Source organism: Charadrius vociferus, unplaced genomic scaffold (assembly GCF_000708025.1).
Source record: "Charadrius vociferus isolate BGI_N301 unplaced genomic scaffold, ASM70802v2 scaffold45, whole genome shotgun sequence".
Lineage (NCBI taxonomy): Eukaryota > Metazoa > Chordata > Aves > Charadriiformes > Charadriidae > Charadrius > Charadrius vociferus.
The window spans coordinates 2,720,146-2,747,007 of NW_009648712.1; the positions used below are offsets into that span (position 1 = coordinate 2,720,146).

Consider the following 26,862-nt stretch of genomic DNA (forward strand, 5'->3'; position numbering starts at 1 on the left):
CGCGGGGCCCTGCACGGCGGCACCGAGAGAGAAGCGGCGGACAGACGGAGCGTTTGGGTATCGCGCTCCTGCGCCATTTCTAACGCGAGTAGAAGAGAGTTGAACCTTTAGCTCTTCTTCCCCCTCCTTCTTTAGTGCTGTATTAGGAGTTTCATTTGCATATTGCACGATTACGCTACAATTTACATAGAGCAGAGATGGGCAATACCAAACAAAAAGTCTTCTCTAAAAGGCAAAAAAGTGCGGTCGCTGCGGTGATCCTTTCTTAAGTTAGCAGCCTCTCCTCGTTAGTCAAGCAGTGACTTCTGGTATGCTGACAATTTAAGTTAGAGGAAAAAGAATTCTCCTTAAAGAGGCAAGATAAAAAGGTACCAAGCTTGAGAAAACGTTCGTTCTAGGGAGAACCTGATTTCATGGGACACACACAATAGAGCAGAAAGATACCGTGGAGCAATTAATTCCTTTTAATTATAGGAAGGAGTCCTATCAAGGAGTGTCAGCAACACAAACTGCAGTCAAACAGTCCAGTTGACAACAAAAAGAGGGCTTGCAACACCAGGACAGGCAGGAAAGCAGCCTGTAGAACAGTTGTAGAGTTAACCTTTCCCGAAGGTAGTTTGGCAGTTTTAAGTTAACAGCAGCCAGCTATTGCCAGAGCAGAGCATTCATGCCAGTTGTTTCCAAACATTTCACAACACCTAAGCCATAACTTCATTATTGAGATCATAATTGGAAGAGAAACTAACACTAAAAAAAGATATTTTGTAGAGTATTTTACACAAGTGTTTTTATATTACAGTTTGATACTTTAGAGTTATGCTTTACTATTCAATATACTTGGAAGGAATATTACAGCCTTTGATTGGGGTCCTATCACTTGCTAATGCAGAACCCAATATATTGCTTTTGCAATGCCAACGGAACTACAATCTAGACATCAACACTGAATGGCAAAGAACAGGGCTCTGTCTTATAAAAAGACGATGAAACCAAATGCGGTGGGTTTAAGAACAGTAATGCTCGAGGAACATAATTTTTTTGGAAAAGTTCAAGTCTTCGGAAGAGATTGCTGCTGTAATTTCCCTTATGAGCTTATGGCATCTTTAAAAGCCTGCGTTATCTTCTGGAATCGCAATAGTTTGAAGTTTAAAAATACCAAGACAAAACTCTCCAGGATCACATCTTCTCCCTCTGTCATGACCGACTGATTCCACTAGCTGTGGTAGAAAGTTCACACCTCAGCCTATTCCTCTGTGCCCAAATCTCTGTGCTTCTAGATTAAAATAAGGCCTCTGTAACACCTACTGAGACTGCTCAAGTTCAAGTAAGGTGAAATTACAGTTTCACCATATGTTTTGCCATACTCCCCTCTGGAAAGCTATTTTAGTCTGGCTTGAAGCAAGATGCCAACACAATTAAGGAATACTAACACTATACACCCACTGCTGTAACAGTTTCCCCCTCATCCACAAATGGAACTGGCAACTTTAATATTAGATTTTCTTAAAGAAAAACTCAATGTGAAAAAACAATGCTTGTTCCACTCTGCTAGAGCTGACTTCAAGTAAGTCTAGAGGACTTGTGACTGGAGACAAAAAGGCTTCGAACGGAATGGAAAAAAAATATCTTAAACCAAACCAAGACAATGGAGTCAGTGTTTGCAGCTCACTGTTAAATAACTGGAAGACTAACAGCACCAACACAAACCTCATTTTGAAACACAGCTTACTGATGACAACAAGAGCTTAACTGAGGGATTACTGTTACCACGATACAGGAAGACACACTTATTCCATGGTACTAGGGTATCTTCTAGATGGGGAAAAAAAATGTCAAATCTCCTACACCAGGAATTAATGAGTTTGACATATATTCCCAAATTGGAGCATTTGTGTTATGTTTAACACCATACAAGATATTTGTCACTGGGAAAGCCAGAAGTTCAATAGATAGCATTCGCACACCCACTAAGCACATGGTCTGAAAAACAAATTCAGAAGCAATACTGTTCAACACTTCAGTTCACCAGTAGAAAAAAAAAAAAGATTAATTTTCTCAGTATTTTAACCTTCAAATCAGCAAAGCAACTGTTATATTGAATTCAGGCATTCAGTTCGAGCATTACCAAGCAGCAGTTTGCAAACAAAATCTGAGATTCTTCTGAACGCTCAAATACTAGTATCCTTTTGTAGAGGAACTGAACTACTCTTTCTCTAGAAGCACGAGTTTTCATTGGAAAAAGGACAGCTTACCAACAATATGAAGTTCTATGGATGTGTGTATTTCTTTTTTCAACATGTAAGCAGGAAACTAGCAAAATATACTAAGCTATTCAGGTCCTTTATAGATCCACGCAGCACAATACATACCCCTTCTTGCTTTGTGAATAGGTTGAGGCAGTCAGCCAGGGCCTCACATGTTTCCTGGGATACTTCAGAGACCACATCAACTTTTTGCAGGAGGGGAGAAGATATTCCTGAAAGCACAAAAGATTAGTAGCCTTAGGGGGACACTGTAAACTACAGGATTCTATTAATTATTTTTTCCTCCAAGTAATACAGACATGAATATTCATATTTTACAGGAAGGCTGATGCACTGTTGAGATCTGTGTGAGGAAAGAGCAAACAAAAGTAGCGCTGAAGAAACGTAAGTTCTTTCTTTTATATCCTTTGCCTAGTACTGGTATAAGCAGCACATGAATGGACCAAGTTTCTCTTTCAGCATGGCTTAGAAAGCAGAGGTATATAATCAAGGCTATGTAAGCAAGGCACTGGCAAAATGACTATCAACAACTGCCTTTTAACCAATTTCTAGATTTAAAAGCCTCAAAGTTGCCAGGTTACAGAATTCAAATACAAAGGATACTGCACTGGTTTAATATAAGTTAGAACTGGGAAAATGAAAAACCACCCACTGTAGATGAAGATCAAATACGAGACCACCTGAGGAACCTGAAGGTGCACAAGTCCATGGGACCTGACGAGATACATCCACAAGTCCTGAGGGAACTGGCAGGTGAAGTTGCTAAGCCACTATCCATCATATTTGAGAAGTCAGGGCAGTCTGGTAAGGCTCCTGCCGACTGCAAAAGGGGAAACATAACCCCTATTTTCAAAAAGGGAAAAAAGGAAGACCCAGGAAACTACAGGCCAGTCAATCTCACATCTGTGCCTGGAAAGATTATGGAGCAGATCCTCCCAGAAACTCTGCTAAGGCACATGGAAAATAAGGAGGTGTCTGGTAGCAGCCAACATGGCTTCACCAAGGGCAAGTCACGCTGACCAATCTGGTGGCCTTCTCTGAGGGGGTTACAACAGTAGCGGACAAGGGAATGTCATCTACCTGGATTTGTGCAAAGTGTTTGACACTGTACCACACAATATCCTGGTCTCTAAATTGGAAAGACATGGATTTGATAAATGGACTACTCAGTTGATAAGGAACTTGCTGGATGGTCACACTCAAAGAGTTGTGGTCAACAGCTCGATGTCCAAGTGGAGACCAGTTACAAGTGATGTTCCCCAGGGGTTGGTACTGGGACCTGTGCTGTTCAACATCTTTATTGGTGACATGGACAGTGGGATTGAGTGCTCCCTCAGCAGGTTTGCCAATGATACCAAGTGTGTGGCAAGGTAGACACACTGGAGGGGAGGGATGCCATCTAGAGGGGCCTGGACAGGCTGGAGAGGTGGGCCCATGCCAACCTCTTGAAGTTCAACCTGGCCAAGTGCAAGGCCCTGCACCTGGGTCAGGGCAATCCCAAGCACACATACAGGCTGGGCAGAGAATGGATTGAGGACAGCCCGGAGGAGAAGGACCTGGGGGTGCTGATTGATGAGAAGTTCAACATGAGCCAGCAATGTGCGATTGCAGCCTGGAAGGCCAACGGTATTCTTGGCTGCATCAGAAGTGTGGCCAGCAGGTCAAGGGAGGTGATTCTCCCCCTCTACTCTACTCTGGTGAGACACCACCTGGAGTACTGTGTCCAGCTCTGGAGCCCTCAACATAGGAAAGACATGGACCTGTTAGAGCAAGTCCAGAGGAAGGTCATGAGGATGATCAGAGGGCTGGAGCACCTCTCCTGTGAAGACAGGCTGAGAGAGTTGGGGTTGTTCAGCCTGGAGAAGAGAAGGCTCCGGGTAGACTTTATAGCAGCCTTCCAGTACCTGAAGGGGGCCTACCAGGAGAGCTGGAGAGGCACTTTTTACAAGGGCATGTAGTGATAGGACAAGGAGGAGTGGCTTCAAACGGGAAGAAGGTAGATTTAGATTAGATACTAGGAAGAAATTTTTCACTTTGAGGGTGGTAAGGCACTGGAACCGGTTGCCCAGAGAAATTGTGGAAGCTCCACCCCTGGAGGTGTTTAAAGGCCAGACTGGACAACCTAAGGCCTTGGGCAACCTTTGAGCAGAGAAACTGCCCCTACATTTACCAAAGGGAATTTATCCACCTCCTACTAATTTTCAAACTGATTTTTTTTGTGAGGAATTCAGTTTTTTGTATTAATTACAAAGGCTTCCCAATAAAACACCTGTGCCATGAAACCTGACTCTTCTTTGTGAAATAAAAATTCAGTAAAAAGGTAGTGCAAGATAGGATAATATCACACAGTAACTTACCCCAATAGCATATGGAGAAAAAGCGGTATTTTAGATTTCTTTTTGGAAGGTACAGGAATGTAAGAACTTTTTTTCCTCCCAAAACTGCTATTCTATTACAGACTATGGATGTATACAGATAAAAAACTTGTTCTCCAGTTTGAGCTTCGTCAGTTTTAGTCACAATATGTAACTAGGATTTGGACTCAAACGAGCAACAGTTAAATGGTCTTACAGAACTCCTTTGTCTGTTTAATACATGAGCAACTTCTGTACACATTTAAGGCATTAAATGAAACAAGTTCTAATCTCCAACAGCTTGATGCCTGTTCTATTTTTTTGGCAGTTATGCTGCAAAAATCCAGGTACATGTTAATTTAAGTGTTATTATTTAAAATGAAGCCCGAGAAGTTCAAATCTGGCATAAAACTCATGGCAGAAGCCTGTGGAATATATTCTGTCACAGCATGCCTCCAGTGCAGTTTTGTGATTTCACCTCACATCCTGTTTATCATACCCCAGCTTTTGTTGTGTTACTAGTCACTACAAGACAAGTTTTTTTACAGGGGAAAGCTACAGCAAGATAGCTAGTTCTCTGTACCTGTCAGGGGTCACTTATGCTCTGCAGTAAGCTACTAGCTATAGATTTTTAAAACCTTGAAAGTGAACCCTTACATTATATTCTTATTATACTACTCAGTAAGTGCTATATCTAAAAGCAGTTTCACTACATTTACAGTGACCAATAAATTTCTTTCAATCAACATACGTCTTAGTTGTTTCTCCAAATCTGAAATCTTAGTTCTTAGCAATTATTATAATGTTACTTTATTTGAATCTTTTTCAACGAAGAAAACAGTCCTGTATTTTCAAGCTCCTGAAAATTTAATTTCAGTGAAATTAAAGCATGTGCTGCTTAAAAGAAAAAATTAGTTGCCTGGTAACAAACTGCATTTTAGAAGAATAAGTTTTACCTTTTGTAGCATCCGAAGATTTAACCATTGCAATAAAGTCTGAAATCTCTTTACTGAGTCTTTGTTGACATGCTTGTGCTTTCTGAAAGACAGCAAAGATAGCTAGTTCAGAAGTGCCTTGTTCTCAGGGAAGTGTGTGTTTATTCTCTTAACTACAGTGAATTTTTTTTTAATTTGTAGAGCATTAAATCTTGACAAAGATTCCCAGTGACAGAGACTGATACATTAAAACCGAGAGAAATTACTTCAAGTAGCTTCAAAGGCACACAAGCAAACAGAAAAGATTTATGCCCATAATATTGCTGACCGGCTTTTGTTTGTATTAGCATAGCAAACTAAACCCCCAAAGCTATGTTGTATGTAGTGCTTTTGCATTTCCCCCCTTTTTTAATAAAAAGTTTGAAAACTTAAGAAAAGTGATTGCTTGTTCTTTGACAAGCCTAAGGCCAAAATAAGCAAGCACATAGGTTAACTGATGTATGGCAAGTACAGCAACATGCAGGAACCCACCCCAAGATCATATTCCAAGTCTGCATTTGAACTTGGAGACAGTTATCTATTAGATAATACCATTTATTCTGTAGGCTGCTGGGAACTGCCAGCAGCAGTTATCCTCCCATCTCCTTTCTGCCATGAGCTACTTTGAGTTCTTGTACCAAAAGGTATGGTACAAGCTACTTTGAGTTCGGTCACATGAAGATTTTTGTGTTGCAGTGTCACCTTTCCCTTAAAGTAAAAGGTTTTAGAAGTATATGTATGGCAAAAGGCAAGAATCACTGGCTGAATGCCAGAATTATCAAGGAAGACTCATTTCCATTGCAGGTCTGAATAATCACTGTACAATGCCTCTAATGTGATCTGAGGTGTTAAAGAATCAATTCTAAGCCATTTCATTGCCTCTTTTAGGGAGGCAGAACTCACTGACAGTTAGCTTAGTGACAGCAAGAATGGAAGGTAACAAAGTACAGTACGCAAGGCTCCCTCTCCTGGCTGAAAGTCTCAAGCAACTTTCTACCTTGCAGTAGTGCTGGTAGAACTGAAAAACAGAACCCTGTAGCTATGACAAACGTGCCATTTTATGCATACAATCCAAACAGAAATACACGACAGTAAGCAGTGCAAACACAAGTAGCATTTATGCATCCATGGAAACAAAGAATCATTACTTTTGGCTAAAAGTACACTAAAGTACTCCAATACAAAGCAGTACTAATGTGCAACTGCCTAGATGCATGAGCCACGTAAGTACTCAATACATACTTTTAGAGTATCCTGTAGGTCTGTAACAGATACCGTATCTTCTTCCTCATCATCACTACTCAACTGTTCCTGTGTGCAGTAATGAGTGCTATACGCAGAGTGGTCTTCTATTGCTTCCAGCCAACTCTGAATGGAAAAAAAAAAAAAAGAGTTACACATTTCAAAGGTCATCCCTGGAAGGCAACAGCATACATGCAAAAGAACAAATTAAAATTTTCTATTGATATGAATAAGATATTCATTAATAAAATTAGATACCATAATGAGCAGAAAAATTGATTGTCAAAATCGTAACATATTCAGGATGAGATACTCTGGTCAGAATGCTGTCTAGGACATAACTGATCAAACTTTAAGGACAAATGCCACCCACACCTCAGTCTATCCAAGGTCACAGTCACATCAATTAAGACTGAAGGGAATGTATTTTGCATCTTTGGGTTTCTGTTCAGGCAGCAAGGTCCCTGTAACAGATTTTGCCTTCTTATGCATGACTAACTCTGTGTCCAAAACCTTAAGCACTATTATAATTAATGGGTAGATTGTTTTTCTGTTCATAGAATCAGGTTGGAAGGGATCTCTGGAGGTCCTCTGGTCCAACTTCCCTGCTCAAGCAGGGCCACGTAGAGACAGTTGCCCAGGACCATATCAAGACAGCTATTGAGTATCTCCAAAGATGGAGACTCCACAACCTCTCCGGGCAATCTCTGCCAGTGCTCAGTCACCCCCACATTTTTTCTTACATTCAGAGGGAACCTCCTCTGTTTCAGTTTGTGCCCATTGCCACAGGTCCTGTCACCCAGCACCAGTGAAAAGAGCCTGGCTCCATCTTCTCTGCACCCTCCCTTGAGGTATTTATCTACATTGACAAGATTCCCCTGAGCCTTCTCCAGGCTCAGCAGTCCCAGCTCTCAGCCTTTCCTAGTATTAGAGATGCTCTGGTCCCTTTAATCATCTCAGTGGCCCTTTGTTGGGCTCTCTTCAACATGTCCGGATCTCCCTTGTAGCAGGGAGCCCAGAACTGGTCACAGTACCCCAGTTGTCTCTACCCCTACTTCAACTCCAGTTAGTACACCTATAGAAGTACAATAGTAACTACATGACAAACAACCCTAAAAAAAGTTTTTCTCTCATTTCAGACCCACCTTTTACGAAAAATATAATTTATTAGGTCACCTTAGGCAATGGCTGAGTATAATGTAACATTAAACATTCTTTTGTTCAGGATAATGAACGAAAGTGCAACAGAAGGAAGTTGCAATAGAGGTTTACCACATGGAGAAGTTAAAGAAAAAGAGGAAGGCATAATGCAGGCACAGAGCTGGAAAACAAGGTGGCACTAATTTTAAAGAGAACAAGTATCTGTCCATTTTTTGCTATTTAGTCTATAGTCGTGCTAAAAGATTCAATATATGCACTTATGTTACCAGGTCTTGATGATCAAACTACTGAACCCATTGCTACTGCATCCATAGCAAGTGGTATGCAAATTATTAATTACAGAAGTTATTACATTTTAAAGCCTTTGATAAAGAATCATTATTACCTCTCTAGTTTGAGAAGAAAGGCTATTGTTAGGAATCTTGAAACGATGAACAGTGTCATCAAAACATCTGACAGAAAAGAAGCAACTGTCTGTAGATTTTACCTAAAGGAATGTGGAGAAAAGAAAATTTCTATGATGAATCGGTAAGAAAAGACAAAACTGTTAAGAGTAAGCAAGGTACAGAATTACTGTTAACTCAAGTTTTTGCTTCAGTTTTGATGTGAAACAACTATAGTTTACAAAAAGCTTGGTCAGAACAGTTCTGCGAAGTGTGCTGTCTTGCACTTTACATCATGAATGAGAACATAGACGTCCTCCTATGTCAAAATATTATATTTGCATATATTGTCAGCACTTGATTCAGACAAAATCTCATCAATGGTGCAAGACCACCAGTATTAAGGGATTTATAGATAAAGAAAAGTAAGGGTCACTTTTCATATAGTAAGAATATATAACTAGTTAAAATAGAACTTGTGGTGCCAATCTATAGAACTATGACAAGTTATAGAGTAGAAAGTATTGAAATGAACCTAAATTTATTTTCCTTAAACACTTCCTCTTCCTCTGTATTATAAATGACACGTGGCCTGCTTTCCCTCTGTCCTCTGTTCATTGCTTCCAAGAGAGATTACCACAAGCATCATAGAATTTAAGGAAGTTTTCCAAAAGTCACCTTCAGAATTGATCAGTTCTCCAACTGAAATCAACTTAAGTTACACAATCAGTCACAAGCAGCCAGTGTTAGCTACAGGAGGAACTACAGCTTTGCTATTCTGCATCACATGCTCCAAACAGCTGTTTTGCACAACTGAAGAGGCATGCTTTTAGGAAGCCTTATGTTTGTTTAAATCTTTGAGACTGGAAAGAAGCAGAGGAGCTTTATGGCCACTTTATATACAAGAATACTTTGCTTGACAAAAACAGGTGTTTCTTGCAACAGCACAAGCTTCTTACTTTTTTTTTTTTATAACAAAGACACGCTTACCAACTTATCTGAAGTTTTCATTGTCTAGGTATGGAACATCAGCACATGAAAAACAACAGTAGTGACAAGTCATTTTACTTCCTACCGTGCAGACAGCTTGTGTTAGATGCTTGCATCCCTGACGATGATCATTATTCACTGCATCAGCTCTTTGAAAGAAAAAGATTTAATAAATTGAAGATGGGAATTATTTAAATCGCTTTTCAGAAATTCAAACACAGAACTTACTGTCTCCGATACCAGGAAAGGACTCCATGTTCTAGAACTATCCAGTAGAGCTTCCAACCAAAAAATCTTGAGCTCTAAAAAAGTAATTAAGAAAAAAAAAACCAAAACAAAACAGAAGAGGCCAGGTGAGGTTAACAGCTGAAGAGTTACTATTCCCAGTAAGTTTGATAGCTTGAAGGCTATTACATAAAACTGGCAGTCATTACAAAAACATTTTAGGTTTTATGTATCTTGGTGATCACAGTAACCTGAGAATACTTTGCAATTACACTGCTACTCTTTTTTTTTTAAATACCTAAAGACAAAAAAGTTTTGTTGAGTCTGCTATTCAGTAAGAACAGAAATATTAAAATGCTACATTTTAACAGGTGTTGTTGATCACCACACAGTTCCACCTTACAAAATCAAATGAGAAACAAACCATGTTGAAATATCCAACTACAACATTTTACCTTTCACAAGCTTTAGTACATAGTTCTGGTTTAAAAACAGTTCTTTACATTACAACTGTGAGTGAATACATAGGAAAATTTACACTGAATAAAACTTTAAAGATTTAATTAAGGAACATAAAAATTAAGCATTCATGTAGAAGACTGAGAAAACTTAACATGGGAGAAGAGATTCACTTGAGTATCAGAGCAAAACAAGTTTTAAACAACCATTTGACTGACATCTTCCCTCTAAGTTTTAAAATTTCCAGAAGGTGGTGAACTTGTGACAGAATATTAGTCATAGATTATTGAATATTAAGACATCTATTCAGTAAAGAAAAAAAAACCAAAACATTTTGCCCGCCACACAGACAAAGAACAAAAACTTACTACAGTGAAGCTTTGCAATAAAAACTACCAAGAAATGAAGAGAGATTTTAGGGACTGAGGTTAATATCAGAGTGCCATGAATCTAGTAACTGCTCCACCCAGCCGGCCCATCTATGATTTATCCAATATACTACATTAAAGTCAAGTCATTTAACAAATGTATTATTGAAAAGTTCCATCATTCATCAGCTCTCACTTAAATACAGGAAAGGACATACTTTGAGATCTTATAAGCTATTTTAGAAAAGGAATTAAGACATACCTTCCATAGGAGACCTTCGTATCGTCTCAGGGGTTTGTTGATAACCTGCATAGAAATTAAAGCTCGTGTAGGAATTGCTTCAACTAGACAGCCTTGGCATTTTAAATGGATACAAAACTTCCTACCTTTCCAGTTTTACCTCCCAGTATCAGTTTCATTTCTGCACCTTGGGCTAGATCGAGGGGTGTCTGATCTGTTTAGTAACCAAGACAAGGCATGAGAATTTGATGCAAATAAACCTAGATGTACTTAACAGTAATCATCACTCTGACACTGTGTCTACCCATTAAAGTTTGGTCCCACAAGCTTCTATGTTTACTTGGAATTGGGGAACATGAGCTTCTCAGGGGCAGAAGATTAAAAAGGCTCTGAACTTCAGTGCACTGGAATGTCCTTCAGAGTTCTACTACCCACAGAGAGGGCTTTGCTCTTACTTATTAAGTTTGTTTTTAGCTCTTCAGCTATATAAAACAGTTCAGAACATTCACAAACAGAGGCATCTTTAATCAAATTACAAGTACACAGTTTGCATAACATCTGTGTAAAGTTTTCCTGGATTTGCTTTCATTAGAAGCCACTTTCTGAAGAGTCACTTTGTCTTGGCTGCATCTTCAATCTTAGCACATTTTTGTTACCTGTTTTCAGTGTTTAGCACCAAGAAAACAGAAGCCAGGCACATTTCATGGTTAAGACAGACAGCAGGTACATTTTCTAGAAATGGGTAAGTTTGGAAAATAAAAGCATATGTAAGTATTTTGCTACAGCTTTTAAGTCTCTTGCAATCTAGTCAGTGCTGGGCTTCCTTTATTAGTGATACAAAACTTGTAAAGCACTATAAGATTTTTCCTGAACGTTGATTGGTAAGTAACATAGCTTATAGAAGCTGTTAAGTTTCTGTCTCCTCTTAACACTTCATGTACTTCTATTTGGTACTCACCATTTTTGTTTTTTATTTTAGGATCTGCTCCATTTTTTAGAAGTTTCAATGCACAGTGCTTATGGGCACGGTATGCTGCACAATGCAATGGTGTGTTCCCCATCTGGTCTGTACAGTTTATATCGGGTGGTTTGGGCTTGTTCAACTGGAAAAAACAAAGTTTTGCTTACTTATCAGTCTTCCTCCCTCTGCAGATGCCACATTCATTCTTTTGGAAGTTAGCTGTTCCTAACTAGGATGCTTCAGTGTAGATCTAGCAACAAAGAGGGGATGTAGCAAGTGTTATGAGAAGGCAAGGACTACAACAATCAAACAAGATGCTGAACTAGAGTAAGGAACTGTTTAGGTTTTTTTGCTTGCTATACTCCTTCCACCTCTACTGCACAACATGGAAACATTTATACTGCTGACTTGCAGAGTGCCAGAGAGAGTTCCCCAGCACTGCAGTTCAGTCATTTATATTGCTAGAATGGCCTTGTTTGATTCTACTGCTGAAATCTACTGCTCTCCATAGAAGACTCCCAGGCACAGTCTGAAAGTTAGCACAAGCCAGTGCTAAATCCAGACTGTAAGAACTTTGTACAGAAGGGTGGCAGGCCTGCCAGCCTCAGTGACAATGCTATCCTAGGCTATTTAGGAGCTCCTAGTGTAAGCAGTGTTACACAAACAAGTTTGCTGCATTCTGAAGTCTAACTATTGTGACAACTTAAGATTAGAGCAGCTATGTAACTGAAGAAAAAAAAAAAAAAAAACCCTGAGTTTTACTTGGACATAATATAAATGTTTTCAGAAACTGACCCCAAAGAGAAGGGTCATTAAACATGACACTACTAACCACCCTAAAATACCACTACACTTCTACTCAAATATGCAGTTGTTGGATGTGTACATGGGGGTTGGACTAGATGATCTTTAAAGGTTCCCTCCAACCCAAACCACTCTATGTAACATCAGAGAAACAAAGTTTAAGCCTTCTGCAGAGCCATTTGCCATCTTACAGAAATTACTCCATAATAACAAAATTCCCGTGGCAGCAATTTAAGTTAGCATCAACAGTAACCACCTTAAATATGTTTCAGAAATAATCCTAAAGAATAAACTGCCACAGCTGTTACTTACAGTTCAACTGAAAAGAGAACACAAGTCAAAGAAACAGCTTTTGGAAGTATAACCTCATTAATACTGTGGTCAAATACTTGAGTTCCTGAGGATTCCTGGGTTTTAGCTTTTTGCGACCAGCTGTTTTACATCTGCCTTATCTCAGCCTCTCCTGACTTCCTGCCTCCACACCTTTTAAGCTACATGCCTGTGCTTTCAGCAGCTTACACCTTGTTACAAGGCAGTATTTTGAATAAAGTTTCATGTATCAACTCGTTGAGATAAAAAGCTCTCCAGTCACTTATGTAAATGTACAGCACATTTTTGAGAACTCACAGAGAGAACACACTGGTTTTACCTCAAATAGACTAAAAAGCCTGGGTTAAAATTCAGGTACTGAAGGTCTAGCTTTTAGTAGCAAAACATACCCTGATGTAGTGAAAATCTTGACAGAAGCACAAAAGCCACCATTACCATTTGACTTCAAGAACCTTCAATAGAAGGAGCAATTATAAAGTTAAAGCACATGCAGGAAGAGGAGAAAAATAGTCTGAAGTCCAATTAGAAGGTTTAGAGAAACTACACCATTAAGTTATCTCTTCCAGACAATTGTGTTACAGAACTCAGTACAGTCTTTTTTGGTAAAAATAATCAAGATAAAGGAGAATTAACAATAAAAGGGTATCTTTCAAGTCAGTGGCACTCTGTTGCCAAAGCAGGGCAGTAGAGAACAAATTCTGGTGTGTTAGCTCTCACATAAAAGTAAATGTAAGCAGCTAAAGTTCCATGAGCATAATGGTCTGCTAATTAAGATACAGTAGGGAGCAGAAAAGCCCTAAAATTAGTAGGCAAAGTATAATGAATTCTCAAGATAAAGGGCAGTTCAGAAGAGCTACACAAATTTTCCAGAGGTATTAACTTAAGGGTAGGAAAGTCAAGGTTATTTACATCATAGAGCTACAAATGAAGAAAGTTCTTTGGACTTCACAAGTTAGCAGAAGTTTTAAAATTGTAACACAGTGGTCACAGGTCCAAGTATTCACTGAAGGATTCCAAGAAAAACCTGTTATGACTTGACTTAAAAACTGCCTCAGGGTCAAAAATGTCATATGTACTTTGAAAAGTTTTAGAGGTCAACATATATCTGTCTTCACCTATACAGAGCTCAGTGATACTAAACATTAAAAAAAAAAAATCACTTAGAAATGAAGATGTTCACAACAGGAAGAGTTACATGTGCATGCATGGTTAAATGCCAAATGAGAGAAAGCACATTTCTGTAATGATATTTTTCTATGAGGAGTCACCTTTTTCTAATTTTTTCAACATCAGTTTAAGGCTTAGTCAGCAGGCATCCAACAAACGTAACAAGTGTTACAAGTTACCAGAATCAAGAACAGATAACTTATGCCAATGTATTAATTTCAATTAATACAATCATGTCAGTGTATTAATGCACTATTCTTCCACATCTTAAATACTGTGTATGTCTCTGATTCTCTCTCAATTTCAAAAAGGACAGTACAAAACATACAAGTAAGAATTACAAGGATGACCAACTATTTAAAAACAGTTTCCATGCAAGGAGGAGTTAGAAAGACAATGGCTCTTCAGACTAGAGGAGATAAATTCAGAGGATGGAAAGAACAAGTTTTGAATAGGTGTTCAGTCTGGCTTCTAGGCAGGAAAGTCAAGAATGTCAAATTTATCAATATACAAATCTCACATTTGTGAATTTTCCATTAGAAGTAAGTAATTCAGACTGCTTTGATGACTTAAAAAGCATTACTAAAGCTGCTAACTATGTAGAAAGTGTTCCACACTGCACGTCTTACTTCCAGGGAAACTCTTCAGGACTCTCAAAAGCCTGAGTTCAAGCACCGAGACCCTGCCTCAAAACCCAACTGCATATGGTCCTGGGCAACCCGCTCTAGTAGATTCTGCTCTGCAAACAGGAGTTGGACTAGATCATCTCCAGAGGCACTCTCCAGTCTCAATTCTTCTGCTTTTTGCTTCTCTGACAGCCTTACCACGCCATGGTATTGTTCAGCTTGAATTACTACAAGAGTCCATGTGCACACGTATACAGTTTTCAAGTCCTGCTCAGCATGAAATTGTGTTGTGCAGATGACTGCCCATTAAAAACTAGAGACTTCAGCTGCAACAGATGCTAACAACAAAAGCTTACTTTCAAGATTTAAAATAGGCCATACTGTGGTGAAAACATAAGCATCCATGACATTAGGGTATCCACAACAACATAACAAGCTTATGTTAGTTGATCTAGAACCGTTACACTGCTATTTACAACTAACTGAAGAGTATTTAGAAAACTATAACATGGAAGAAGCTGAAAACCATTGTTTTGCAGCCTCCAAAAAGGAGGCTGCAACACCCTTGAGGATTCAGGACCTTACGAACATAACACAGTGCACAGCACTAATATTCTGGAGTCACAGCACTTTGAAATGCAAGGCCTAATGTCACATGTTGTCACATCAGCATTATGAATTGAACCACTTGACAGAGTATTGCAAGCACTTGAATTCTTACCAAGGCAGTCAGTTTCCCTGTTTCCCCCTCTCTTGCTGCTCCTAAGAGCTCTTCTTCCAGTTTCCTTTCTTGTGTCCTTTCCACCGCTATTTAAAGAAACCCAAATTTAAGGTCTGTCTCAATAAAGTATCAAGTACATATAAAAGTACAGCATTCAAGAAACCATATCAAAACAAGGCTAGAGAAACAAAAGTTTCCAGTATTACTTATTTGGGACCAGTATAAATGGAATATTTATTCAGAAAAAAGTCTGTGTCAGAGCAAAAATATGTTCAAAAACATCTTATATTTGACAAGATGTGTGAGTGTGTATACGCATGTGTGTTTGGGCAGTGTTGTGGGGTTTGTTGGTTGTTTTTTTTTTAAAAAAAAACATTTACAACCCAAACCCACTCCCTAGTAAAAGGGAAAACAGGGAAACTATGGAACATCCCCTCAGATCTTCCCTGTGTTCTTTTCAGTTTCTCTTCTACTTTTCCTATCATCCTACAGAAATTTTATTATTCTCTAGCAATCCAGCAGATGAGCAGTGACAAGGACTGTTAGCTGTGCATTTGCACGTAGAGTCAGAAGAGAGATCCCTTTGCACATATAGAGTCTTGTGGTAGTGGACACAGAGCTTTAGCAGTATTTAGGGGTATCGCATAACAATACCAGGAAGCAACAGGGTTCTTGAACTCTCCAAAGCTATAAGCAGTGAGCCTAAGTAAGTATTTGGACACCATCTCCCTCACTTTCAACACCTGTGAGGCAATGAAGGAAACGAGGGGAAGGGTTTTTACTTTTTTCCTTTTAACATAACCTCCAAGACTGCAATAGCAAGTCCTAAACTTGATCCAAAAACTGGGTCACCTTTGCAAGCTATTCAGAATTTTGCCCTTTAATGATTTTGTTGACACAAAATCACTTACTTTTCTTGACTTGAGTTTTTCCTTTTCCAGTGAGCTAAGGCTTTGACTGCCATGTACCATTCAGAGCTGTAGCAAGGATTACCCCAACAGAAATGAAATAGTTACATGAATAATGCTATTAGCATTCCTGATACTTAACTGTCCAAGTCAGTTGCAGACATATTGTAAAAAAAAAAAAAACAAAACACCCAACTGTCAGTACTGCAGACAAGAATCGAAACCTATAATTTTTCTTTCTAACGACCAAATTTAAAGAGAAGATTCAATTGAGCTCCTGTAACTTGCAAGAGAAAAATCAGCTTTTAGCATGTACAAGTGTTGAAAAAAAAAAAAAACACCAAACAAAACAACAGTGACCTATTAAAGTTACCTTCCAACATATTCCTTATGTCTTTATCATGAGTAACTTCTTTTGCTGTCTCTCCACTCCCATTAACAATAGAAGTATCAGCATTATGCTGCAAGAGTAACATCACCACCTCCTGGAAAACAATTTGAAAAACACTGCTTATCCATCTCTGTTATGGCAAGGCCACAATCAGGCTTTCCAGCTATTGACATCCTGTAAGATGAGCTTTATAACGGCTTCTCACCACTGCTGACTTACAAAAACAGGAAGGGATGTTTCAGAGAGATTGAAGAGTGGGACTAACTGCAACCTTTTCTCTCATGTCAGTCAGACTGAAGGAGCTAACAGAGTAGTTGTAGCTGAACAGAAACACTCTGATGTAAAAGCTGATGTACCTGGTATGAATACGGAGTTTGACAGATTAAAATAGTACAATTGGATCTTTTGGTAAGAGACTAAGTAGTCACTCCTTCAGAAGGGCCAAGAGGTTATCCATAGAGGTACTACTAGTTCAGCATGTGGATAGCAATCAAACTAGTCTCACATTACAGGCCTATAAAAAGCTCTTTAGTTCTAGTTTTCTATGAAGAAACAGTACTTCCAGACACCAAATGGACCAGCACGTCCTAATTTATAGTTTTTCTCCTCTAGAAGCCACTAAGATTAAAACATTATGATTTCTCTCTATGTAATTATGCAGTTAGTTAGGAGAAAAAAAATCCCTCCTTTTACTGTGTCAATTGTACCAGGCACAAACAAATTAATCTGTTTTACTTCAGCAGCAGATGGGAGATTTTACACTGGTTTCCACATGGCAGTTAGCACCTGCAGCTAGAGGTAGTGCTATGCTTCAGTATTTTCTCTGAAACACAGCAAAAGCAGAACAGAAGGAGCATCAGTTAGTTATACAAGTGATGCACAGTGCTACAGTGGAAGACAAGAACTATTTCTTTCTGTCTGCCAGCAAAATCTCCGCCAATAAAAAGCTAAAAAAAAAAAAAAATATGACAAAGTATACCAAGGAAAACCATGGACCAGTCTTCTCCCGTCTTCAAGAAAAGATATTTGTACTAGGTTTTGTTTTGGATATACCAGCTGGGCTATATGCCTACATCTTTTGAACACACTGTACCAAAACAGACAGTAAGTCATTTTTAGATGCTGTAAAAACATCTTTTTGAAGCGATCTAATTGCTAGTATTTCCTTAATAATTCTGTAATTGAGGCTATAAAAAAAAGCAAACATACTTTACCTTACGACCCGTGAAAGCTGCACGATGGAGTGGAGTGTCCCCCATATCATTCAGCACATTCACATCTGCACCAGCCTAAACAGCAAAACCAAAAGACATCTGAATGTCCTTCCAACAAGAATTACATCGCTATTCCATAGACTGGGGGAAGGGGGAAGACAGGACACTAATGTAGGACTTGTGGCAAGTCAGATCAGAATTGTAACACAGCCATCCTGGAAACAGGGTACATATGTAAGATTCATAACCAGCGATCTATCACCTGCTTCAAAAAGGTAGAGCCTCCTGCATTTTTCCAGGCATCTCTCACACTTCTCACCAGCCTCCTGGTGCTCCTGACTTAACAAGCGGCATCCTCTCTAGGCACCTATCACCGCTCTTGCACTTGGAAGTGAAAACTTCCATGTCAGCATTAAGTCAGTACCATTTGAAACTTAACCTTTCTCCTCCCTTTTCTCTTCTACAATCTTTATCTTGAATCTCCCTTCATCGTCACACACTTTCTCCACCTTTTCCCTGAAAGGCAGACTGCTTGCGCAGGCATTGATCCAGAAAACCAAGAAATCCTACCCTTCTTTTCCTTACGCATTTCGTCTACACCACTTTACCTAACCTTTCAAAAAGTTAGTTATATATGTCCTGCCCTCTTTCTATCACATATGTTTAGATCACATAATTTAACCAGATCACTGCTGCCTGCCTAAAGTTAACTGATGGAACCTGACTCTAGTTCCAGAGCTCTGTTTCTGATAACACCTCATTCACTTGCTCTTTGAGCATAAAATTATGGCACCAGTACAGAGATACCTATATACGTGTAGCTTTCAGAGGTGCACAGCCTCCTTTATTACTCCACTCCTTCTTAAAACAATACCCTTTCAAGAGCCCTATCAGCAGAGAAGAAAGCACAAAGTTATACATACTCTTCCAACTTTGGAAGTGTTGATAAATGCCTTAAGTGACAAAAATTTACCTTTGTTTTAAGTAGCCCTCTTGGATTGAGAGCAGTGTTATCTCCTGAGCAGGTGTGCAGGGTAGAGAAGAATTTCTCAAAGAAATCTCAACTTTATTTCCTGCTTTAGTCACGATTATGGCTGACAGCCTTTATTCTGAATGAAATTCAAGCTCAGATTAGCTGTGTTTGCATCTGAGGCTGTTTAGTATGTTCCTGCCATCTACAGCAAAACCTTTCAAACAGGAATACAGTATAATACACTTAGGGTTGGTTGAAGTTACCTTAACAGCTGAGGGTAAAAAAAAAAATAAACTCAGCAAGAAACAACTGCAAACGCAGTGCAGATGTGGCTATGAAGATAAAAATAGGTCAGCTTTGACTATAGAGATTTATAATTTCAAAGTTCATTATTTCTTTCTAACATCTTTGAAATAATGAGTCAAACTACATTAGCCTGTGCCTGGAAAGAACTACAAACACATTACTTTGCATAGAATTCTGGATGTACTTCTATGCACAACATCCAGGTAGATAACACAGATTTTTTCATTTGAAACACTTTAACCTCTCCTGCAACTCAGCAAGTGAAATTGCCTAAATTATATACTTTATACACTACAGTAAGCTAGATCAGACCCTTGAAATATTTGCATTGCTAGTATCAGATGCTGGCTTACTATATGCAAATATGCAGGGAGTTTGAAAAGGGCTGAAGATTTCCCAAGTGTATACCTATACACTATATATTTTTAATTCCTATATTCAGATGGTTACATAGACAAACATACATAATGAAAAAGTTAGCTAAATACTGAGAACTGTAAACACTGTTCAGAGTAACAGCTGTATACTACTGTATAAACTTCCAGTGCCACTGTTTTGGGTCCTTGTAAACTAGGCTGATCTTAATACCACAACTATTTCATTCCTTAGTATTAACAATCAGCTTAGTTACCTCTATGTCACATGCAGATAAATTGTAGGATTGGTCTCTCTACAAAGCCGCCTTTCTTCTGTCACAAAAACCTGCATAAATACTGCTTCTAGCATAACAAAGAATTTTCTGCCTTATATACAGAGGCAAATAGAAATATACCTTCAGCAAATCCTCTACCACAACAGCATGTCCGAAGTAGCATGCAAGGTGAAGAGGTGTCCAACCCATATTAGATTTACTTCTGCCTAAAAGACAAAACAGGTAAACTAAATTTTGATCACACAGTACAAAAAAAGATCTTGTCACATGCTTTGAGGTTGGCGTGGATGATCATTCTTCACAGTAACAGAGGAGCAAGGCAGCTGGAAGCATCAATACTATTAACATCATCTGAATTACTGAATTGGGATGCAGTCTGAGAACATTAGATTCAAACCTACAAAATCTTCCTGAAAGGAGAAAGTCATGTAATCTGACGGAGACTAAAACTTCAGTTTTCATGTATGTCCTGGTTTGAGCGACACAGGACTAATTTCTATTCTAAAAGTGCAGTTTTCCCAAGTATTAGAAGACTCCAGTGTCTGAATTCATGAAAATATTTACTTTACAGCCAGCTATGGTGTGTGGGTCTCAAGGTCTCAGTGTTTTCGAGCTAGCCAGGTGCAGGGATGAGGAAGAGCAAGACCTGGGCACTTGACCCAAGCTGGCCAACAGGATTATTTCATACCATCAATGTCACATTCACAATAAATTAGAAAGTTTGCTGCAAAGTTCTCTCTCTCCCTTGATGGCTGCCATCCTGAGAACTTCGTGCCCTGGCGCCAGACTCCTGAGGCCTTCCCCTCCTCCTGAAGCTGTAGCACTCGCAGTGTCCGACATTTGCTGTCCACTGCTGGGAGTGCACAGCTTCCTACTGATAGAATTGGCTGAGTATAATCTGTGCATATTCTGTATCGGTGTCAGGATCAATATTGGTTCTTTAGTGCTATTAATTATCTAATCTTATTCTATTAAATCTGTTTATACTTCAGCTCCTGGGTTTCCTTGCTTTTCCCCGGTTCCCCTTCCCGGGTGGGGAGGGGTCATTGGGTGGTAGAATGATTGTCTAAATGACAACAAATTGTTATGGGTGTCTCAAACCATAACAATGTAATACCTTGTTCTTCAATACTAGCAAGAAGCTTCAGTTACTTTTAGCACATGCAAGTACATATTTCTCGTTTATCAAAAAACAGTTTGGTTTATCTGATTTTATATCCTGCACACAAATGAGAGGTAGGACTACCCATCTTTCCAAACAGATGATTCAAACCAAAACAGGTGGGATGGCCTTATGTTAGGGTTTTTTTGTTGTCTTGTGTTTGTACTCAATTTTAATAAAGATCGCCTTACTAAGTATCATGATTTGAAATCTTTGTGCACTGCAGAACTCACGTACCATCTAGAGCTGTAGGACTCTGCAAGAATGATAAGCAGAAGTAGGAAGCAGGCACAGAAGTTGGCCATGCAAAGGAAGCTACCATTTATACTTCAAAGAGCATTTAAAGCATGTCCTGGAGGACTGGCTGCATGAATGAAATTCAAGAACTGTCCTACAATTACTTTTTTAAAAGCAAGATATTAAAAGTATTAGAGATTACTAATTTAACAACTCATGCTAGTTCCCAATTGCAACAGTCAATTGCACTAAGAAAAGCTGATTTGCTCTTTGTTTTTACCAAGCAACAGACCCACAGCATTCCAAGTGCAACCTAAAAGCTATCATTTCATATTTGGAAGCAAAGTGAAAATGAGGCATTAGAAATGGTTTTGAAGTAACTGACAGCATTAAGTTTTCCCTTTTCATATATCCTCAAGCCTTGAGGTCTTGAACATGCATAACATACGTTTGCCCTGAGGGGACATACCACTAGCACAAGGAAAAAGAGAACTCCTGGTCTTGCAAGTTCATCATTCTTTATGCTCTCATATTACAAATTAACATTAGAATGTGGTTCACAGCCGAAATATTTTCCCATTTCTTATAATTGTTTCCAGCTAACATTTCTGCCCTCTTTTGGCTATTTCTTTTGCTATCCAGTTCTCTTGCTTCTCAACTCCTGCTGTTGTTCCAACCCCAGATTTAGGATCTTCCTCTCATCCCAGTTGGGCGTTCAACAGAGTTCCTGCCCTACGTAACTGATGGTTACCACAGAATATAAATACTGTGTGGGTCACTAATTCTGGGGCTATGTAAGCTGGATAACATACTAACATTTACCCCTCAATCTAGTAGGGAAGAAGGTTCTTTCAAAGAACATAAAAGAGGTTCAAGTTGCACTGAATTCATACAATTAGCCCAAGATAGTCATTAGTTACACCACTGACAAAACAGTGCTGCTACCAAGGAATTTGGCCATGAAAAAAAACCCAAATAATCAGGAACCCAGCCAGATTTGTAGTTCTTACTGAATAAAGTGCCAGAGGCTCTTGTTCTGCATCCTCTCTGAATGTCTGCATTTCTGATGTTAGCTGACCAGTTACTTCTCAAGCACTTGAGGTATTTGTTACTTCTCTTCAAGTTACCACAAGTGTTTGCAATTCTTTTTAAAACTATTATTTTAAACCAGGACATCATTACACTGGGGAGAATGCAAAGACAGGAAAACAGAACAAACACAACAAAAAAAATAATTCCCCTAGCCCTCCCGCCCAGTTCTTTGCTTTGATGCCAGTCAGCTATAAGTCTCTAAACAAGTGGTTAATACTTGAGAATAGAGACAAACTAGGCAGTCATCTCCTCATTGTCGTCTGCCAGGCTACTGTGCAGTCATTCAAATGTATATTTTGGCATAAGGCACTGTTGACCATTGACCTTATTTTACACTTTCCTTACTTTGCAAAGTCCTAGATATTCTATTTTATTGTACTTAAAGAGAATAAGCCAGCATAGCCTTAGAAAATATAATCATTTTGGATGAAACTCAGGTTTTAATGTGGATACCTTCTTTTGAAACCAGTGAACTGAGAAAACCAAAATGGAAGTTCACATCATTTCACTGGATACTCATCAAGCAAGTTTCGCTTATCTGCAAGTGTTGACTGGCTAGAATCCAGTCGCAACAGAAAAAGTAGAAGCCTGAGTTTATTCTTCTCTTCCTTCACTTTGGCTAAAATCAGGATGTTTGGGATCACTCATGTCAGACTTTACACTTGTGAATCTAGAGCACAGCCTCAGATATAAGCTCACCCTTGGAAAGACAAGACAGGTTTTACAAGACGTTCAAGGTGGACTGTGACACTCAGGCACGTTAATGTGTCAGACTTCTGTCTCTCAAGGCATGCTTTGGGGGAAGTTTGCACTACCTCCAGTACAGCCTCCCACCTGCTCCAAAAGTGCATTATTCCAAGCCAAGTGCCATTGCCACATCAGATGCCAGTCCTGAAGGAACAGCTGCAACATTGAAGACATTCCCCATACCCTAACTTTCTAGGGATATCTGATCATCCAGAGGGTAATGACAGAAGGACAAGAGGCTGTAGGGAAGAGAAGGAAGATTGAGGGCTGGAAAAAAGTCAGTTACAGCCTACAACCTGTATTTTAGTTAATCATCATGTGGTTGTGCAATTACTATCTGGTAGTGCCTAACAGATCAGGATTTGTAGCAAGACCTAGTGGTTTTCATAGGCAGAATAGCAGGGGTAGTTATACTGCACAAGCTGGCCTGAATTTGTCTATTTCCAATGGAGTACTCTATGGGAGCAAAATGATTGAAATGGTCAATCTCTGAAAAGTGACTGTGGACGAATAGAGATTTAACTCTAGAGTTTCACACAACCAGAACAGTTCCCCAGAGAAAACTTTAGGGTTATGCTTCTGTGTCCTCTAATATTTAGAAGAGCCAGAACTTGGAGAACAGATTTCACTGTGTAGGCTCCACATTCAGAATTTTTTTTTTTTTTTAACCTAAACTATCACCAGCATGTTCTTGCTAGTTTCCTAGACCTCCCATTAGCAAGCATGTATTAGCTGGCTGGCCACGTATTGCTAAACTGGAAGAGTAACAGCTAAGCACCTTTCCCTTCATTAGATGAGTCTCTTCTACCTAGCTGCAAATTTTCACAATACTAATGTTTCACTTTGAGCAGGAATGCTGACCAGAGGCCAGTTTGCGTGATATAATACAGGACTGGAGATTATGCCATTTCATTATGCTTTCTTGACTTCAGATTGTGTTTAAGAACACAGCTGACACACTCTGAAATCTCTTCTAAGCACCAGAGACTTCAGCAACTTATTTATGGGTACCATTGCATGAACCTTAAGGTATTCTTATTTCAGCTGTTTAGACACTACTCACAATGCACAAGCAAAGGACATGCTTGTGCGGGTGGAGGACTTCAACTCCATCAAGCTCTGTCTAGTCTCCCTTTAAATTATGAACTAACTCCCTGAAGATGAAGTAATAAGGGTTTGGGTTTTACAACTTGTTTTCTGGAGGTAAGCACATTAACTATTGGGAAAACACAGACATGGCTGAATAGTCAAACAAAAGGATGAGTAAACTGATGATTAAGAACTAGAGTTGAGAAAGGGCTAGACCTTGCTCAGATAACAGGCTTCCCTGCTCTTTAGGGCAAGGTGTTCCCTCTATGATGGCTGAGAGGAAGCATCCTTGCTCTCTCCACTGTCCCTTTGCAACACCGCTTTCTCAGTGCTGCTTAACAGTTAAATGCTGAAGACAGAAATACCATGCTTTTTTGAAGCAACCAGAAACATATTCATGTAAATAAAAAGAAACAGGAAGCTACTAAATGAATAAAGAAATAGGGCAGTCTGCGACTGCTAGCAAGGTTGCAAATCCACCCTCAGTTTGAAGGCTTAATGCTTAGCCGTAACTATGTTAGCTATGCATGTGAAAAACTTTGATTTTGGCCAAAGACCCAGACACAGATGACTGGCAATTTTACTTTCTTTTTACTATTAGCATTACACTAGGTTACTTGGTAAAAGTACACACTTGTTCCAACCATTCCTGCAAGTGGCAAGAGACATAGCTGCTCCTACTAAATGATAATGAAAGATGGGTTAAAAAAAAAGTCACACCTAGCAGAGCACAAATAAACTACCTAATCTTCTCTGCAGCCTTGTTGGAGGCTCTTTTCCTCCTTGAACCATCCCCTGGCATCGTGGTCTATTTTGTTTAATATTATAGAGATCCACGGTTGGCATAAGCAGGAACCCAAGCAGAAAGAAGTACTGATTCTTTGTTGATATTTCTAGCTTCTGTGAATTAGTCTGAGGTTTTCTGTACATTACAATTATCTGTACTCTGCTTTTATGATCTCTCCCCTATGCAAGTACAGCCTTAAGAGTCACAGGGTAAAAGCAGTTATATAAGCTGTTTTTATTACTCTGTTGAGCACTCCAAAGAAAGCAAGGTTATGCTATCAGTAAGTGTTTCACTACCTGTGGCTTCAACAGTGAGGTTACAAACATTTGAGGTAGACTACTAACCTTTACAGTTGATATCAAAGCTTATTTCTCCTTTGTTCATGGTATCCAACAGCTGTTTAACTTCTTCAGTATTTCCATTTCGAGCATCATGAAGAAGCTGCTGTTCTGCTTCAGTACTCATCTCTATTTAATAAAGACATGAACGAATCAATTTTGCAATCTCTTATGCTGCTATAAATTATGGTATAATATTATGTCACTTTTCTCCCTTATTTAACATGAGAAAGACAGTTATTTCCTATATGGAACACACTTAATATACAAACTGTTTTCAGTTGTTCAGCACCCAGTCATGCCACTAAGAGGCATTAAAATTCCTCATACAAAAAAAGCAGTTAAAAGACAAAATACCCATGTTTTCTTGCTTCTTGGTTTTCTAGGTTCTAAGTGTGCCTTGAGAGTTGGTACTGTATGCCACAGAGGCAAGCTTTGCTACAAGCATAACCAGTAAGCATTTAATTTTTCCTCATAAGGTTTTCACCTTTACCCCTTAAGGTTTCCAGAGCCAGTAAGACAAAAAAAAGCCTTTTAGCTCAAGTCTTTCTTCAGAATTAACTGAGACTTATTTTGACTGCCAATCCTGGGGAACAGAATCCATCTTCACATGGAGATACCCAGATACCCATCAATCACTTATACGATCAGGTCTTGAACTCAGATATCTGATGCTCTCCAACCTTGACTTGAAGGGGAGTCAGATACTCAATTTTGTAGATTTGACCTAATCTTTAAGTGCTATAGCACAACATAAAGAAGTTAACACATGACTGTAAAACTAAATAGCTAATTCTCATTTTACCATTGCTTTTTAACTACAAGAAAAGGTATGTTAACATCTTCCAAAGAATGGAGAAAACAAAACCTACCAGCATCGCTATTTTTATAGCTCTCTAATAGACAGAGAGCCTGAGACCTTTGGGCAAGTGATACTACCACTTACCAGGTCTCTCACTGAATACAGTTATTAAGTGATGTCTTGACCAATCTTTTCACACTGACGGAATCAAAACCTGAAGTTGTTCTGCCTTTTTTTTTTTAAATGCTGTTACAACAGCTAGACCCATGTCGTGGTTTGGCCTCAGCCGGCAACAAAGAACCACGCAACCGCTCGCTCAACTCCCTCAGCCGTGGGAAAAATCGGCAGAAAAAGGCAAAACACGATAAAGAGAGATAAAGATGCGATTACAGTACCACCAGGCACCGACAGGACCCGGACCGAAGCAGCCCACCCCCAAGTGGCAACTGCTCTCCCCTCCCTGGCTACCTATGCCTCTTACAGCCCGGGCATGGGAATGGGTCATGTGGGGTGGGATGGAATACCTGCCTCCCCTGCCGCATCCCTGGGGAAATTAACCCCATCCCTGCCGGAACCAGGACAACCCAGATGCAGCACAGCTCAGCACAGGCAAAACCCAACTTCAATGTCCCATTTAAATATACTGCTTATAAGAGGTGTCAAGCGTTTAGCATCTTCACCTGACACACTAGGTTTACCAGATCCTGCAGAATCTAGATTTCTACAGTCAGTTAATGCAAAGAACATTACTGGCCTCACATAGTTAACTTTCCTATACTAGCAGAGGCTTTGATTGGTCTCACAACCTGTTTACACTCTGCTGCATTGGACAGGCAGCTTGATTGCACCACACACACACTCACATAGCTAAAATAGATGCAGGGAGCTCTTTGA

General features: G+C 39.3%; 1 protein-coding gene across 1 annotated transcript in view; it reads right to left on the reverse strand.

Annotated features, from left to right (window-relative positions):
• Positions 1-25,293, reverse strand: part of OSBPL1A (oxysterol binding protein-like 1A) — a 73,835-nt gene extending 48,542 nt beyond the window's left edge. Inside the window, exons 1-14 of the mRNA XM_009886634.1 lie at positions 25,173-25,293; positions 19,835-19,920; positions 17,784-17,858; positions 16,552-16,663; positions 15,271-15,356; positions 11,620-11,764; positions 10,808-10,875; positions 10,683-10,727; positions 9,597-9,670; positions 9,454-9,517; positions 8,381-8,482; positions 6,835-6,960; positions 5,575-5,656; positions 2,370-2,476 (exon numbers count right to left, since the gene is read on the reverse strand). Coding sequence (XP_009884936.1) covers positions 2,370-2,476; positions 5,575-5,656; positions 6,835-6,960; positions 8,381-8,482; positions 9,454-9,517; positions 9,597-9,670; positions 10,683-10,727; positions 10,808-10,875; positions 11,620-11,764; positions 15,271-15,356; positions 16,552-16,663; positions 17,784-17,858; positions 19,835-19,920; positions 25,173-25,293 — 1,293 coding nt within the window. The remainder of the gene's footprint in view (positions 1-2,369; positions 2,477-5,574; positions 5,657-6,834; positions 6,961-8,380; positions 8,483-9,453; positions 9,518-9,596; positions 9,671-10,682; positions 10,728-10,807; positions 10,876-11,619; positions 11,765-15,270; positions 15,357-16,551; positions 16,664-17,783; positions 17,859-19,834; positions 19,921-25,172) is intronic.
• Between the last annotated feature and the right edge of the window lie 1,569 nt (positions 25,294-26,862).